Below are 15,882 nucleotides of genomic sequence, written 5' to 3' on the forward strand. Positions count from 1 at the left end.
GCCTTGCAAGGCTGGTTTAATAGCAATTTAATAAATATAGCCTCACAGAAATGTGTGTCCTAACAAGGCATGTAAGAGCAAGAAGATATATGCAACCCCTTTGAGAATACTAGAGGTATAACAAAAATACTCAAACAATTCATTTCATATTAAACATGCCAGAACACCTAATTCCACGTGGTTTTATTTTGTTTGCAATTTGCACTTGTAGGTGACTGAAATAGATGATGAGTGCCGTCTTACCCTAAAAATAATTTTCATTATGAATAATTCCATCCTTCTGAAAGTCCTTTTACTCATCTTTAAAAGCACAGAGTTTGAAGTAATTTGCTTGAGAAAAAATAAATCCCTTGGTTATTTTACTAACAATTGGTCCGACCATGTACATGGAAAGAATTTTAAATATCCAGCATCCACCATTTATACCATCCATTTTCTGCCTTTCTGTTGTTTAGTTTCTTCATGTGTAAAGCCCCTGCATTAGGAGATAGTTTGTATAGAGCACTTGGCGCCTGGGTAGAGTCCCAGTGTCTTGAATCCTCTCACAAGCTTTCATTGAGGGCTTTGGGGTCATAGATACTTACATTTTATTGGTCTCTCAGGGGAGCACTACACTACTTGATTTGGCCATTCAGTGTTTCCACAGAATTTTATTGAAAAGTTCATTACTTTTCTATTATATTTTTAAAACATTTTTTATATATACTTTAAGGTGAAGACATTGAATAGTATCTGTTTAATATTTTTGCTTCAGATTATAGCTTCAGTAGAAACTTTAAGAATTCAAAGAGCACAAAGTATAACCCTCACTCATTCTGCTAATTCAGCTTGTTTTAGCTAGCTGAGAAAATACAATACGACACTCTTCTTGAGAGCAGAAATTTATTTCCTGTGAAAACCTTCCAAGTATGCAAAAAATGGAGAAATGTTCTAAGTTTGCAGTAGAAAATTAAAACATGTCCAGTTTCAGGTTATTTTTATTTTTTTAATGGTAAAAACTGCTAAGTTACTATCAAAATATTTTTCCATAATATCTATTAAGACAAAAGAGCTATTTTAAGGTTTTTTTAATGCTGACAAAAATCCAGCTAGTTTTACTTGGGAGAAAATACCTGTTTGGCAATGAGGAAGAAACATAAATGCCCAGGATATACTGCTTTGGAAGCCTGAGCTACTCATATTCAAAAGACAGAATGTCTGAAGTTGATGATAGAACAAAAACCTCACATGCCTGAAATACTGGAATCACAGAAAATACAGTCTTGCGTGGAAAATTGCCAGACTGTTAAATCTATAAAATTTGGTTTTAATCAAAACAAAGGGATGGGGATAACGAGCATTTGCCTGAATTTTCCTGAATTTTGTCACATTTCCTTGAATGTTCTCAGGGACCCAGATCCTATCTCTTTGAATGTATGAACAGCTGTAGCATTTTAAAGGTTGATCTGAGCCAAAATAACTGTTACTGAAGAGTATGTGTCACCCAGATAAGTGAACAAGCGTGAAGCCACCTAAACCATGAACAAAGGCATATATGCATATGCATATATAGTTGAATGCTTGCAATTGAGCATATGAATGTGTATAGATTACACATTATCTATAATTATTTAATTATATATAATAGGTATATATGTCTCTTTAATAAAACAAATTGATTTATATTCCCTAAATATGTACCGATTCTGTATATATGTATGCTAATTTCCACACTTCCATGCTCTTTGCAAGCTCCTGGTTTTATTTTCCCCAGATGTTAACAAATATGTTATCCTCTGATAAAAATATGCTGAATTTTGTTCCAGAATCTTCTCTTGCATTGTGTAGACAGCTTCGGAAAAAGTGCTCTGAGTATGTATGGCTGTGATCTACTGTGTACTGTCAGATTTGTGTCTGTGCCCTTGTCCCCACAAACTCAGTACTAGGAGGAGTCCTACTGACTAGGAAGTATTTACAGGATGTAAGCAATTAATATTATTAATTGACCTTGTTGGTGGAGAGGAATGAGTTTCCGCTCTGTGGCATTTCTCCATCTGTCAGTAAATGACCAACTTATGCACTATTCTAAAATTCAGCAAGCATCGATGGGAAGGCAACCGGAGAACTGGAAAAGCCTCCCTGACCGCAGTGGTTCTTGTGTAGACAGAGGACTTTTTCTCACACCTCTTTTTCCAGACTCCATAGATCACAGATGTAGATCACATTAAACAAAGGTTTAATTGTTCTTTCTCAGTTAGTGGATAGTTTAGCAACGAAACCTTTTCAGAAATGATACACCTGTGATGTTTATACTAAGTCAGAGATGAATCAAGGAATCTCTAGCTCACCAGCAAGACACAAGCTTAATCAAAGGTTCTTACAACTCATACCAGAGCCAGTTAGGGCAGTTCAGGTCCCAAGGGCTAAGGAGAAGAATTTTCCAGAGATCACCACTGGGAGGGGGTAAAAGTCAGAGGTGAATATCTAAGAGCAGTGGGGGCTCATTTTATACAGAAGATAAATAGGCAGTTCTGTGGAGAAGGATGAGACATCAGAAGCAGGATGAGGGGAAGAAGATGGCTTGACCTGAAGGAAAGGGATAACATTTATGGAGAAACGGAGCCTTTAAGCAAGAAGATCCTGTCCTTGGCGCAGGAGATGTATAGATGGCATTGTAGGGAACTGAAAAGGGAACTTGCATGAAGTACCAGCACAGGAAGCAGTATTTTAGCAGTACTACATTCACTGGCCTGAAAAGCAAGGCAGAAGAGAAGAGATTAGGGAAGAGGTAGAGTGAGGGAGAAAGGAAGAGTAAAGGTCCACTGAACAGCTAAGCATCAGTCTGGAGAAAACAGAGAAATAAAAAACACAGAAGTTGCAACCTCGTGTACTAAGCTGTTTAGAAACCAAGCCAGGAAGCAGAAAGAAGTCAAAGCAATTCATATTGACTGTTCTACATCTTACTTAGCTTTGCCATCTCCTCTGTCAGAAAAACAGAAGGGCAGCTTCCTCTGCTTTGTGGACCTGTGTAAAGATCTGCTGTTGTGTGCATCTTAGGTAATTAGGGGTCATGTCCTGTTCCTCTCAGAAGAGCCTGCACTGGCCAGTAATGCTGCCTGAGTAGGCCCAAAGCTTGGATCTGAAGGCTTATGGCCATGCATGTGATCTGTGCAAAAGACCTGGGGAGCATTCTGGGCCTGTGGAGGTAGAATTCAACCAATTTTGGTGGAAAATGCTGAGGAGTGTTTTCCAGTGGTGCAAGTCAAAGGAGAGTTGAACTAGATATTGTAAGAATATACCTTTTGTGCCTCTTCATGTTCCTGTGTATCTATAAGAGGCAATTACCTAACAGGTCACTGTATGTTTGGGTAAATATCCCAGACCAGGAATGAAGTTTTCTAGTCTGTAGAAATAACTGTGCTATTAAATAGAAATACTGATTTACTGAAGATCAAATTCTAGTTCACACTAAGATAATTTAAATAGAGCTGGGCAAAATTTGGGGACAGAAGTGAAGATTTGAGCTGACTGAAGCATTTTCTATATTTTTGTTTGCCAGATTATTTTGATTAATAAATTGTCTCCAAGAAGCGGGGAAAATGCTACATACTTGCTTTTGCATTTTTCAAAGGGTTTTTTAAATTAAACTTTGAGAAGACTAACAACATTTCTGAACCTGAAAGTCAGAATAATTCTTATTCCCTTAGACCAAGTGAAACATTTTGTCCAATCCAATCCAGTTGGAGGATTTTATCTTTCATCTGACAAGCAATTTGAAAAACGATAATTTAGGTTTATCTGGATTTTATCATTTGTATGTTTTTGGAACTTCAAGTAAACTGTGGTCTTAGTTATTTGCACATCTGCAGATTTAAGGAATACAACATGGGTCAGTGGATAGAAGATCAAAATCAAGAGAAATAGCTTCAGTTTTTTATTACATCTTTGAGTCACTGCATGAAATGGAGAAAGCCACTTCATTTGAATAGCTTCTGTAGAAAGCAAATAAGATCTTTAGCTGATATTAAGGGCATTGCACAAAATTAAAATGTATATACTTGCTGTTAAATATTAATATTTAATTATTCTGAGAGTTCCTGCTCCAAATAGGTAAGATCTTGCTCTTTTCTGCAGCACTATTGCACTTTTCACCTTCACTTTTCTAGAAGTATTGTGTATTTTAACCTATCTCCTAATCCTATAAAAACTTTGCTTTTAATAATTCATCAGAAGTGTTCCTTGGAAGTCACCCCTTCAATGTGCAACTCCTGTGTTTATTAAAGGAAGGGTGTTGACAGGCTTGAGGTGGGAACCGCTTTTTTTCTTAATAACTTTGATGTCAAAAGACACTTGTGTAACAACAGATGGCCTTCTGGTGATAATTTCCTGCATGGCTCCTTTGGAAACCCCAATCTGATTTAATTTATTTTTTATAGGAAATACCAATGAATTTTGTGGATCCCAAAGAAATCGACATCCCGAGTCATGGAACTAAAAACCGCTATAAAACGATTTTGCCAAGTAAGTGACTGAGCCCATGGTTTCCTACTATGAAATTTAGCCCTGCTCTGTGAATATATTGCTGATGTACATTTATAGAAAATCTATCTGTCTTTATCTTTCAGCATTCTGTACCTATTCATAAGTGTATTTGCAATCTATGTATCAAGAAAACTAAAAAAAATGTAGCACTTGCAAATCCAGAGCTCTCACTGGATGGTTTAGTCAGTAGTTGCACACCTTGGCCGCATCTCAACTACATACTGAAATGCAATCTGGATGCAGGCTGTTTTGGTCTAGAAGAAAACTCAGGCAAATGGGTAGAAAGAGATCTGCCATGCCTAGCAGCTGATACTCCAATTTGGAGAATGAGAGGACCAAGCCTGTGAGCTGCGTTGCAGCCCTCACCACCCAATCACTGAATTCTCTCTGGTTGGGTCAAGCTGTTTGGAATCCTTTCTAGCACCGAGTGGCCCAGATTAAAAGAACCAGCGCATCCTGTCCTTTTGGTAATGGACTTCCAACCTCATACTTTTTTTTCCTTCCCCATGCTCTGCATGGATTTGTTGAAATCTTTTTACATTAGCAAGAAAACCATGCTTACACAATACTGTCTCATAGTTGCTGTAAACTTGTTGCTGCTTCATTACATTGCTTCTGTATTTTCATTGGCCCAAATTATTTATTTCCTGTCTTAGTGAGAATTGCTTTGCTATAATTAGAGGTGATTGAAAACTTTTCAGTGGAATAGTTTTCCTTGAAAATACAGGCTTCTCTGAAATGGAAGTAACATTTATTGGGGGATAATGAGATATTCTGCTTCTCATTTATTAATTATTTTGTTCTATGTAAAGTTTCAAAATAGATTGTAAAAATATTAATACTACATTAAATATATAAATAAATAGTTGCATTTTTGTAATATTTTGACATTACCAAGTAGAAAAGTTCAGTCATTCAAAATATGTGGGAGGGTATCACAGAAAAATTTAAACACATCTTTTTGTTTAGGTTTGGAATGAAGAATACCTTTAAATTGACAGCATATCCCATCAACTACAAATTTGTTTTCTGATCATCTCTATACTGTCCTTGTAGTCCAATGTTGTATGGTAATCACACGAATTCACATACTTTAAATGACAAAATTTCTGTCCCTGGGCCTGAATGCATTGTGGTTTGATAACATTGTACAAAGACCTTGCAGTCAAATTAATGAAAAATGATGGCCTTCAGCAGCTAGATTAGTCTCAGAAAAGTGATACATAGCTGTGAAAGAAATTCAGTGTGTGAAATGCTCACTTCCCTTCAATAAACAGTAAAATTCCCATTGACTTCAAGGCTATTTCATCTGTTGCAAAGAATAGACTGTGTGCAGTGAGTGCAATAAATGGATATGTAAGGGAATTAAATAAATGAAAGTGAGTGTATGCAAGTTATACACCAAGTAATCAGAAAATTAAATGAACCTTAGTATTTGGCCCAGCATCAACAGGATGTATACAGAGGGTGAAATCCTGACCCCGTTGATGAAAGCAGGAGTTTGCCATCAGGATATCACCCAAGCCTCCCTCCTTTTTACAGGCCAGATTTTGGGAATAAGCTCTGCCTTCCAATAACTTCTAGTGTCAGAGCTCCCCCTGCTATTGCGAGGTATACCTTGTAAATGCGATGCATCCTATTTTCCGGCAGCATGTGTTTTGAATTGGGTCGCAGCAGTTGGACTGTAGTTGATGTTGATGAGTTTTGAGAGTCAGAAAGCCTTTGTGTTTTCACTTGCAGTTAGCTGGGATGTGCCCTTAACTCTGAAGCACCTTTTCAGTCTGTGTACACTACACCTACTCGTTGACAGACACTTTATAACCATCATTGACAGAAGCCGAGGGGTCTGTTGTGTGTTAGCACCAAGCCTTTTCAAAGCAGGTATTTTCAGGATTGAGGCACATGCTCATAATAAATACTCACACACCCCACACCCAGTCCAGAAGGGTTTGGAAACGATTTGAATGATTAAATAGAACAGCTTTCCTGATTTCCTGCTCAGATGATATCAACCCATTGCTTAGTATGCCTGTGTCAGCTTTTCCATTCCCAGTGCTGGGTGCGTCTCTTGAATCAGGGCACCTGTGGTGACAAGTGACATTTGAATTGATGGATTATCTCCTAAAAATGCCATAGCCTGCCTGCTCCACCCTCTGCACTGTGGAGGATGTTCTTATTTTCTGAGAGATAAGGCTGACATATATAATTCTGTGACAGGCTGCATGAGGGCAGGTTAGTGTTAATAGATACTGCTCAGTCAGACACATTCGTGTGAAATGAAGTGAATGCCTAATGAAAGTTAGTTCTGTAAGGACAACTATAAATTATAGGAAATATTACATTTCTATGAAAGATGTTTCAATTACAGTGTAAACTAGCCAACACTCATATACAAATGCAAGGATACCTCTGTCAGCTTTCTAAGTATGATTTGGTTTATAATAATATGCTGATACAGCTAACAAGACCAGCCTTTTTCAGTGTGGGGTCAGAGGCAAGATGCTAAAGATGTTTTTCCCTCCCTCCTCTCTGAGATACCATCTACTGGACCTGTTTAACTCCTCTCCATATCTTCATCTACATTCCCTCTGCTATCCTCTTACAGCATTTCTTTCTTCCTCAGACCAGGTTCCCAGTACTACACTCATAGTTTCCCAGTCAGTCTCCACAACTATATCCTTACAGTAGAGCACCAGCCCCAGTGCTCCCTGTTCATCCTCTTCTTTCACACCTTCACCTTTCCAAAATCAAACCTTTGCCTTCTATCTCCTGCAGCCCCTACTACGTGTCTCCATAGCACTACCTCAGCTTCAAAGCCATGTATTTTTTCCCTTCCAATGCCTCAAACCAGAAGCAGAATTCCCGTGCTGCTTCAGAGCATATGTGGGATCCTCTTACAGAGGAGCAAGTAGCCTAACATAAAAGCCAACTATTCTGTCAGCATCTTCATGTGTGTAACACATCCAAGGTAACCTGATGTCATTTCTTACCTCTTTCTAAAAAGTACCCTCAGGGCAAAAGTGAAAGCAGTCATTGCAGAAGAGCAGATTCACAGTAAAATGAAGGTGGAAAGCACTTGGCAGGTCAGACCCACAAATCCACAAGCTGTTGGTTAAATTGCTTGTGCTAAAGCTGGCTTTCCATTTAAAGACAATGGGAAATTAATATCTAAATTGTATGAACAAAGTACTTTCCTGTGTAGGCTTCTACACAGATGCTGGGAAACAGTTCTCTTTATACTGAGAATTTTCAAACTCGCTTGTAGTACAGTCCTAACTTTGAACTTTATCATATTTACTCCAGTCCTATTCCCTAATGAAGGCAGTAGGATCACCAGCAGGCTTACAAAGACTAAAGAAAAAAATGATATTTACAAAGCGGAAGGAGATAAAATAGTTTAGTCTTAACAGAATTCAACATGGATTCATCAAACAGTTCTTTGTATTTCCATGTGAGTTGATAAAATGTATCCTAGTTGAAGTCACCGGTTTCATAACTACTACAATACTTGTAAAAGTCCAGAATTATAATATTTAATCTGTGTTAGACTGCACTGTTAAAAATACAAATGGATATTAGAGAAACATTATTCCTAGTAGATAAGAAAGATATCCTTTGCATGAATGAAACTTTTATTTTCCAATGCTGAAGCACATTTTAAAATGAAGAAACACTCAGCATTGTAAATCTGTTAGGTTTTCTATTAGAAAGTCTTGGATCATACTGGAAGTACTGGGAAATGATTCAGATGAGATTAAAAAGTAATGCATAATTTACAGGTGTTTTATACATGAGTTGTTTTGAACCTGTTATATTATTTTTAAGGCTATTCCTTACCTGGCATAGATTGGAAATAGAATCTGGCATGATTCTTCCACATTCCCGCTTACAATGTTTACCAATTAATACTAGTATCCATAATTCATTTATAGACTAAAAACATAAAGAAGCAAAGTAGGGATGGATGAATTTCAAAACATTTCAGTATCTGAAAGATTCGTGAATCTTTTGGGCTGAAAGTCTGCCTCAAAGAATTTTCACCTTCCTTTCCTGCTCACAAAACTGAAATACCATAAGGACAGCACTTCCCACAGTATTTTTGTCTTTCTTCTGCAAGGCAACTAGAAGTGAATCAAGAGTAACAAAGGACTTATTCTGTATATTCTACAAATGCAAATATACCCACATCCTAAAGAACTTTTAATGCAACAGCAGTCTGAAAGAGAAGAATTAAAACAAGCCAGGCTCAATCTGTAGTTTACAGCCTTTGCAATAGAAGGGACTTGGATCTTCATGACAAAGTGGTGTCCATGGAGTGAAGGAATCTCCAGTATTGATGGCATCGGGGGAGGCTGTCTGACAGTGCCACTCTTGCTATGACATGTGGCCCAGCATGTTCCTTATACTTGGTGTTCTCATGGGGGCCACCTACAGCCCCTTTAACTCCTATTTGTCCAGCCTGGTAAATTCACACCGGTATTAATTTGTTAGAGGAAGCTTCTTTCAGTCTAGTGGAGAAGCTCTTCCAGACTTCCTAGGTACATGGAAGAAAACAGCAGTAATTTTGCCTCAGTCAGAACTGTAGGGAGTATTTTTCAGTTGTAATTATAGTACACTGTATTTAAAACCTCTGCTGCATTTCAAGATGCTTTGCAAACACTAATGAATTCAGCCTTGCAGCCACCATCTGTGTCTTTCTTCTGTAGCTTCAGACTCTGAGACTTTACCGTCCTTGACAAAAAGATTATTACTACCAAGGTATTTATCATTCAGGAGTAAACTAATTACTTCCATTTGTGTATGGTGACTGGTTAGTGGCTCTAGATCTTTAGCAGTACTCAGGCTTTCCTCATTTCGGAGCTGAGTTTACAGCATTTCTCTATTTCATAAATGATCATGACTGTTAATTTATAAAAATATTCCCATTCCAAAGCAGTGATTATTTATTTGATTGGACTTGGAAGCAAGTAACTGTGACATTGATTTAGCAGCTCCTTAGTATCATGAGAAATTTATTCCAAGATATGGTTAATAAGCTGTTGAGTCTGCTTGGGAAAGGGTTTTTAAGGTAGGGGTCAGGCTACATCAGAATCACAGGCATTGTGTGAGCTAGAGGAAGCGGGTGTTTTTTCAAGGCCACGTAGCCTGAGGCATTTGTGGAAATGGCTAATAATCACTGTGTGCTGAAAAGGAATGAGAGGTTTCCTGTCCTCATATTGTTAAGGGGAAAAAAAAAGCTGTAAGTGAAAAGGTTGGGAAAGCTAGTACAAAGATATTTGAACACAAGCTAACTAGAGTTCATACTGTGCTGTTAACACAGAGGACAAGAGTTCCATGTACAGATTTGAACTAGAAGACATACATCCATTTGCACATTTTAAGAAACATACTTTCAAAACATTGGCCTGGGCCCTGTAGTGACCCCATTCCCTTCCTAAGAATCTCCTGTGACTTTCAGTGGGAACTGGACATAAAGTATGCTTGGGGTCACCCCTCCTCTTCTTTTGTTTTGCAAAGGTTTTAATCTTGTTCTTACGAACAGAATGAAAAGTCAGAAAAGAAATCCAAAAGCAACTCTGTGAAAATATAATTTTGCTAGTAGGAAGAAGAGCATATGTACATCATTAATCTCCTTGGTGTAAACAGCAGGACCACGTAATAAATAGTGTTATCATGCTGTGCTGCAGTTTAGCATCCACGTATTTTCTTTGAACACCTTGCCTGGATTCCATTGAGTAAAGCAGCTCTCCAGACTGTTTCCAAACCAATAGCTTTATGGAAACTGTCAAAAAAGCTGCTGTTTCTACTTAGTTATTTAGCAAATTACTGGAAGAAAAAGTTTTTTTTCAGTAGAGAAATGTTTACATATTTTGTTAGAACTGGAACTTTTTTTTTTTCCAAAAAAGATGTGGAGGAAGTCAAAGTAGGACTCCCTAAACAGCCACAACATGGGCTCCTCACTCCTCCTTATGCTCTTCTGTGACACTGTGTTATTGAGATTTTACTAGCTTATTCTTAAAGCCTAATACATGGGGGACCTACAGCATCAAGAATGAGCAAGCAAAAACTTCCTTTGCAGGAGAGATCACCTAGCTCCATATTCAACAGAATTGCCCCTGACTCCATTCAAGATCATCCAAGACAGTGAATGAAAGAAGAGTACAAAGTAAAAAGTTCCTGTATTTTGATATCGTTTCTCCAGGCTGTTACACGGAAATGTTCACAGGTTGTGTTAGATAAGAACACAGGACTGAAGGGAAGGATATGGATCATTGAGTCCAGCCTCTTGCACTGAAAATTGTAGTGATATAAAAGTACATAGTTGATCTCCCCAGGCAGAGAGGTCAAAGCAAGGCCTTTTCCTAATTTAAATCCAGCTGTAGTCATTGGAACAATACAGCTCTATGCAAAGATATTTAAGTGGCGTCCGAAGGAGTTGATATGCAAAAGTATGACACAGGTTTCAGAGACAGTCTAGGCAGGTCAGCTGATACGCAAAAGGGGCAAACAAGACCTTGCTGAATACTGCCCTGAGCTAATAGCATTGTTTCTATGCCCACAGCTTGCTGAGATGCTTCTGCAGAGCCCAGCTTTGTGCAGTGTAGGTTTACCTTCATTACATGTGTTGATCCTTTGCAGAGGAAAGAATTTCATGTGTAATGTTTTAGTGTTTGGCAACCCCCAGATAACAGTAGATTATTTTCTTCAACAAATTTTTGATTCTTTAGAGAAATCTTCTAATTATGGGTTTTCTTTTCAATTTCCATCTTCCTTGTGCTCTTAGATCCTCTAAGCAGAGTGTATTTGAAACCAAAAAATCCATCTGACTCCTTGAGTACCTACATAAATGCTAACTACATTAGGGTAAGTAAATGTACACTATTCATGTGCTTTTGACAGAATATTTGATTTCCCACCTGAATAACTGATTTTGCCAAGGTGCCACTCATTTTATTCCTACGCATCTTCACTGACAGATCTTAATCTTTTTGTCTACTTGGGTGTGCTAGAAATAGTCTCATGAGCTGTTTGTAGTAAAGATCGCATAGCAATGAATGTACTAAAACGGTTGTAGTAACAGAAATAATTTAACGAATAATTTATTAAAAGCATTAAGAAACACATGCATTACAGTTTCTATTTATCTCAGTATTTACTGTTTTATAGGGTCCTACTGCCTTATAGTTAGGAAAAGATATCTACATTTTAACTGCAAGAAAGATACCAAGTGTTTTGGCAAAGAAAAGATTAGATAAGCTAATATAAGCTCCATGGTTGCTCACTATAGTGACATTATCTCCAAAAAAGTCTGATGGTGATGAGTGTTTTGTACATATTATATAAGTTGATAGCTCTGATATCATCAGTTAAGTAATTAAATAAATATTGTAGCAAGTTTCTGAAAAGGAGCATAATCAGATGTATTAAGTATACATGTTCACCAGTACACGCACTCTTTCACATATTTGCTCCCTATATGAAATGATTGCATGATACAAAGACTTTACCAGCATGAATCCTGTTGGAAAGCGCTATTTCTAAGTGTCTAACTATGAAATAATCCTCAAGGACTACAGATGGAGCCTTGTTAAACTCAGTGGCACAATGTATACTGAATACAATACTAAGAAACTGTTTTGAGAATGTTTTAGAAGTGTATATCTCTATCTGCAAAGTTTAATGTTTTAATTAGAGTTATATGCTGGATCCTCAACTGGAGTAAATGTAATAGTACAATTGAAATTTGGCCCCCAAGCTCAACAATAATGCTGCTTATTTAAACAACAGCACCTGAATATATATGTACACATCCTCCACACCCCTTACCCTGCCTCACTCTACATCTTGTACGCTCAGTGTTTTGCAAAGACATTGCTGGAGTGGTCATCCATGAAGAGCAACAGGGCAACCGTTCACTCAGCCAGGCCACCAAGTTTTGAGGCCTGTGAAGTGTTCCTTCCCCCCACGTCACCCTCCACTAGCTAAGAGACAATGACTGCTTCTGCTGCTGGCATTGGTGGCATTGCCAGCGATCTCAGAAAAAAAATCATTGCAGCGATGAAGTGAAATTTCACATCTACATATGGAATATCATTAGGCTCGCTAGGATCCTGCCGCAGCTGACTGACAAAGTACATTCAGGCAAGTTGCTCAATAGTACGAGGACTGTTTATACCAGCTGAGGATCTACACTGTCATTTCATGCAATGGATAACAGCACAGATAGTGTTGCCAGGGTGAAAGCACAGAAAAGGAAGACCTGTGGTTAGAGGCTCCTGCTCCACCTCCAGCTCTTCTCCATCCATTCATTCCTTTCAGACATTGCCAGTCTCTTCTGATCTGCGTTACTGTGGGACACCCTGTCACAGCACAAGTTTACAAGTTCTTTTCACATGAAAAATAAGAAAGTAATTTCTTGTCTTTTCCATTTCTTCCTGCCTTTCCCTCCGTCCTGCTTCTGCACTGTTTACCTGCGCAGTCTTTGAGACAGTGTGTCTCAGGACACCCTGTATGGATAAGCTTTCCCTCATATAAGATCTTATTAAAGATAGTTATCACTTAGCAAAGATGCAGAGTAGAGCTTTTGACTCTACAGATATTCACATAGTTTTAAATTTCTTTTCCTGTCATGATCTTCATAGAAGCCAATCTTACAGTTCTCTCTCATTTGTATCTGTGGCTGTAAACTGCAACAATGTAAACCACAGATTAGAGTACCACTGGATGATGGAAAATCCCAACAACTTGGGGGACAGGGTAAGCTAGAAGAAACCAAGAAAGCAGGGAAATTTGAAGGAGACTGACATGTTCTCAGGACTATTTCAGTCTGTTGAATTGATAGCTTCCAGAGGAAAAACTGTTCTGCTGAAAATTTTCTGGTCTGCTCTACTATTAGTCATAATTGCTTTTGGTTCAAGTAACTTTCGTTTGGTTCCAGATTCTTCCTTCTGCTCTTTCGAATGTTCACCTGCAGTCTTGGCCCACCACCTGAATTTAAAGTAAATGCTTTTTTGTCTTGTTTCTCAACCAGGGATATGGAGGTAAAGAGAAGGCTTTCATTGCAACTCAGGGACCCATGATTAATACTGTGAATGATTTCTGGCAAATGGTTTGGCAAGAGGACAGCCCTGTCATTGTCATGATCACAAAGCTGAAAGAAAAGAATGAGGTATGATAACTAGCCACACTGAGAAATTATTCCAATGACTGCAACCGGTAGAAAGAACTTTAGTAAATATGGAAGGATGCAGGCAGATGCCTGGCTCTCCAATATTGTGGTAATGGGCATTGTGAAAAATAATGTTAGGCAGCCAAAAAAAAACCAATTCTGATTGTGAATTGATCACAAGAGATATGTTGAAAAAAATCAGGATTCCGTTTTCTAGATTTATCCTGTTGGATTCATTTTTTAAAGAAATGCCTCACTTACCAGTTGGTTACCTCTGTACTTACTTGTTACTTTATTTTATACAAGAAATAGATGTTTAAATGGATAATGTTCTGATCAGAGATTTCCTTACATGGTCAGAGTTTGCACTTTCGTGTAATGGCATTTTTTATATACATTCTAGGTTTTAAAAATGATCGAGTATAACCCAGAAATATTGCTTGGACTCCCAAATGCCAATACACTGGAGAGATTTAACCAGAATGGAAATATGTCTCTTTACATTAATACCAAGCACATTTGACAATTGAATTTCAATTGATAATGGCCAACTAACTATACATTCTGTGACTTTTGGATGAATTTCCAACTACATCTTTAATGGCTTCATTTAATATTCCATGTAGATTGTTTGCAGGCCTTCCCTGATAGTGTCAGAATCAGTATTTGTAACTGCCAGATATTAAATGTGAAAATGACTCCCTTGTGCAGAGGGTCAACACAAAGCCCTATTTTGGAAGTTTGAATATTACAGAAGTGGTTTATAGGGCTTCTGTGCAAGAGAGAAACTGAAGGGAGTTTGAATTCTCTCTTGTATCTAAACTGATAGACTTGATAGTGCTTCCTGGCTCCAGATAGGTGCATCAACCATGTCTCAGTACCATGTCAGGGAGGCACCAGGCCCATGCAGCCCCTGCTTCACTCACCTCCCTGCCCTTCATCCTCAGATACACATGGGGAAAGAGAAATTGAGTATATTCAGGCCAAGTTTCTGTTCTGAGTGATGAAGGGACCAAGAGTCTTGGTGCATTCCCACAGCACAAACTCCCTGCTAAGGTTAACTTTGGGCTCAGTGGACCATGCTTCCTTTCCTCTGTACCTGACCACTGCTTGGCTCTTTATTGCTGCAAGTTTTGGGTTCTAACTCTAAAATCCAGTGAATTTTAGGAAAGCTGTATGTAGAAAGTAGGTTCAGTACTGTAAAAGACGTACTTATAAAACAGGTGGCATTTTGAAACTGTATTTCAGTCAATCAAGTGTCCAGAAGCCTACTTTAAAGATTTATTTCTGAAAAAAGTAGGAAACTTAACCGAACCTAACTGGCCAAAAGAACAAGTATTTCACTGAGGAAATACTGACTGTTTAAACACTTACATCTGACACTGTGTAAGAAGAATGACTTAAAAGAAATGCCCAGTGGTTTCCAACATGTCAGGAAACGCTGTGTTTACCTGAGTTACGCAGGCCCTGGGCTATAGTGTTTATCCGCATTGTTGTGGACTGGCAGTGGTAATTTCCTCCTAATAGAAAGGGTGGGGGATCTCAAATAGTTCCCAGGCTATATAGAGAGGCTGTGTTTGCACAAGCTGTCCTGCCCTGTCTGGAAACCTTAGGAATTCTCCCACCATTAACTGATTGCTCCCAAAACTTTACTTGCTACTGAAAAGAAAGCAGGTACTGACTGTGCTCAGCATATTAACTTCTCCATTGAAGTATTTGTTGCCTATTGAAAAGAGAAGAACTGATGTTTTTTAGCATAATAGCACTTGTTATTTTTTCCTTCCCTGTGCTTTGCAGTACCTCCATCATTTTTGGGGAAGTGCATTTGCAATATACACATATACAAATACATTCATATTTGAAAGTGTACTCCTGTGCCTATCTACATACACCTTTTACCAAGATGCCTGCCCTTGTACTACCATACCTGACTTTCGGGTTTATTCCTTAATTGTTATAACATCACTCAGTCTTCATTAAGCTGAAGGAGCTCCATATAATGTGTGAGGGAGCATGCAAATGAGACACATGAGAAGCAGTAATCTTAACAATAAATTCATTTCTTTAGCATAAGTAAAATTATTTGTGACTTTAGTGCCCTCGTTCAATATACTGATATGATGAATTTGAAAAAGACAATGATGAGAATTGTGTGAAATGATGATAGATGTAGGTTTGTATCGAGTTAATTC

At 38.1% G+C, this 15,882-nt stretch overlaps 1 protein-coding gene across 1 annotated transcript in view; it reads left to right on the forward strand.

Moving 5' to 3' along the window:
* Nucleotides 1-15,882, forward strand: part of PTPRR (protein tyrosine phosphatase receptor type R) — a 155,846-nt gene that overhangs the window by 123,487 nt on the left and 16,477 nt on the right. The window contains exons 8-10 of the mRNA XM_085320525.1: nt 4,416-4,500; nt 11,306-11,385; nt 13,553-13,690. Coding sequence (XP_085176651.1) covers nt 4,416-4,500; nt 11,306-11,385; nt 13,553-13,690 — 303 coding nt within the window. The remainder of the gene's footprint in view (nt 1-4,415; nt 4,501-11,305; nt 11,386-13,552; nt 13,691-15,882) is intronic.

Source organism: Rhea americana, unplaced genomic scaffold (genome assembly GCF_003343005.1).
Source record: "Rhea americana isolate MKP2758 unplaced genomic scaffold, rheAme1 scaffold_64, whole genome shotgun sequence".
NCBI lineage: Eukaryota > Metazoa > Chordata > Aves > Rheiformes > Rheidae > Rhea > Rhea americana.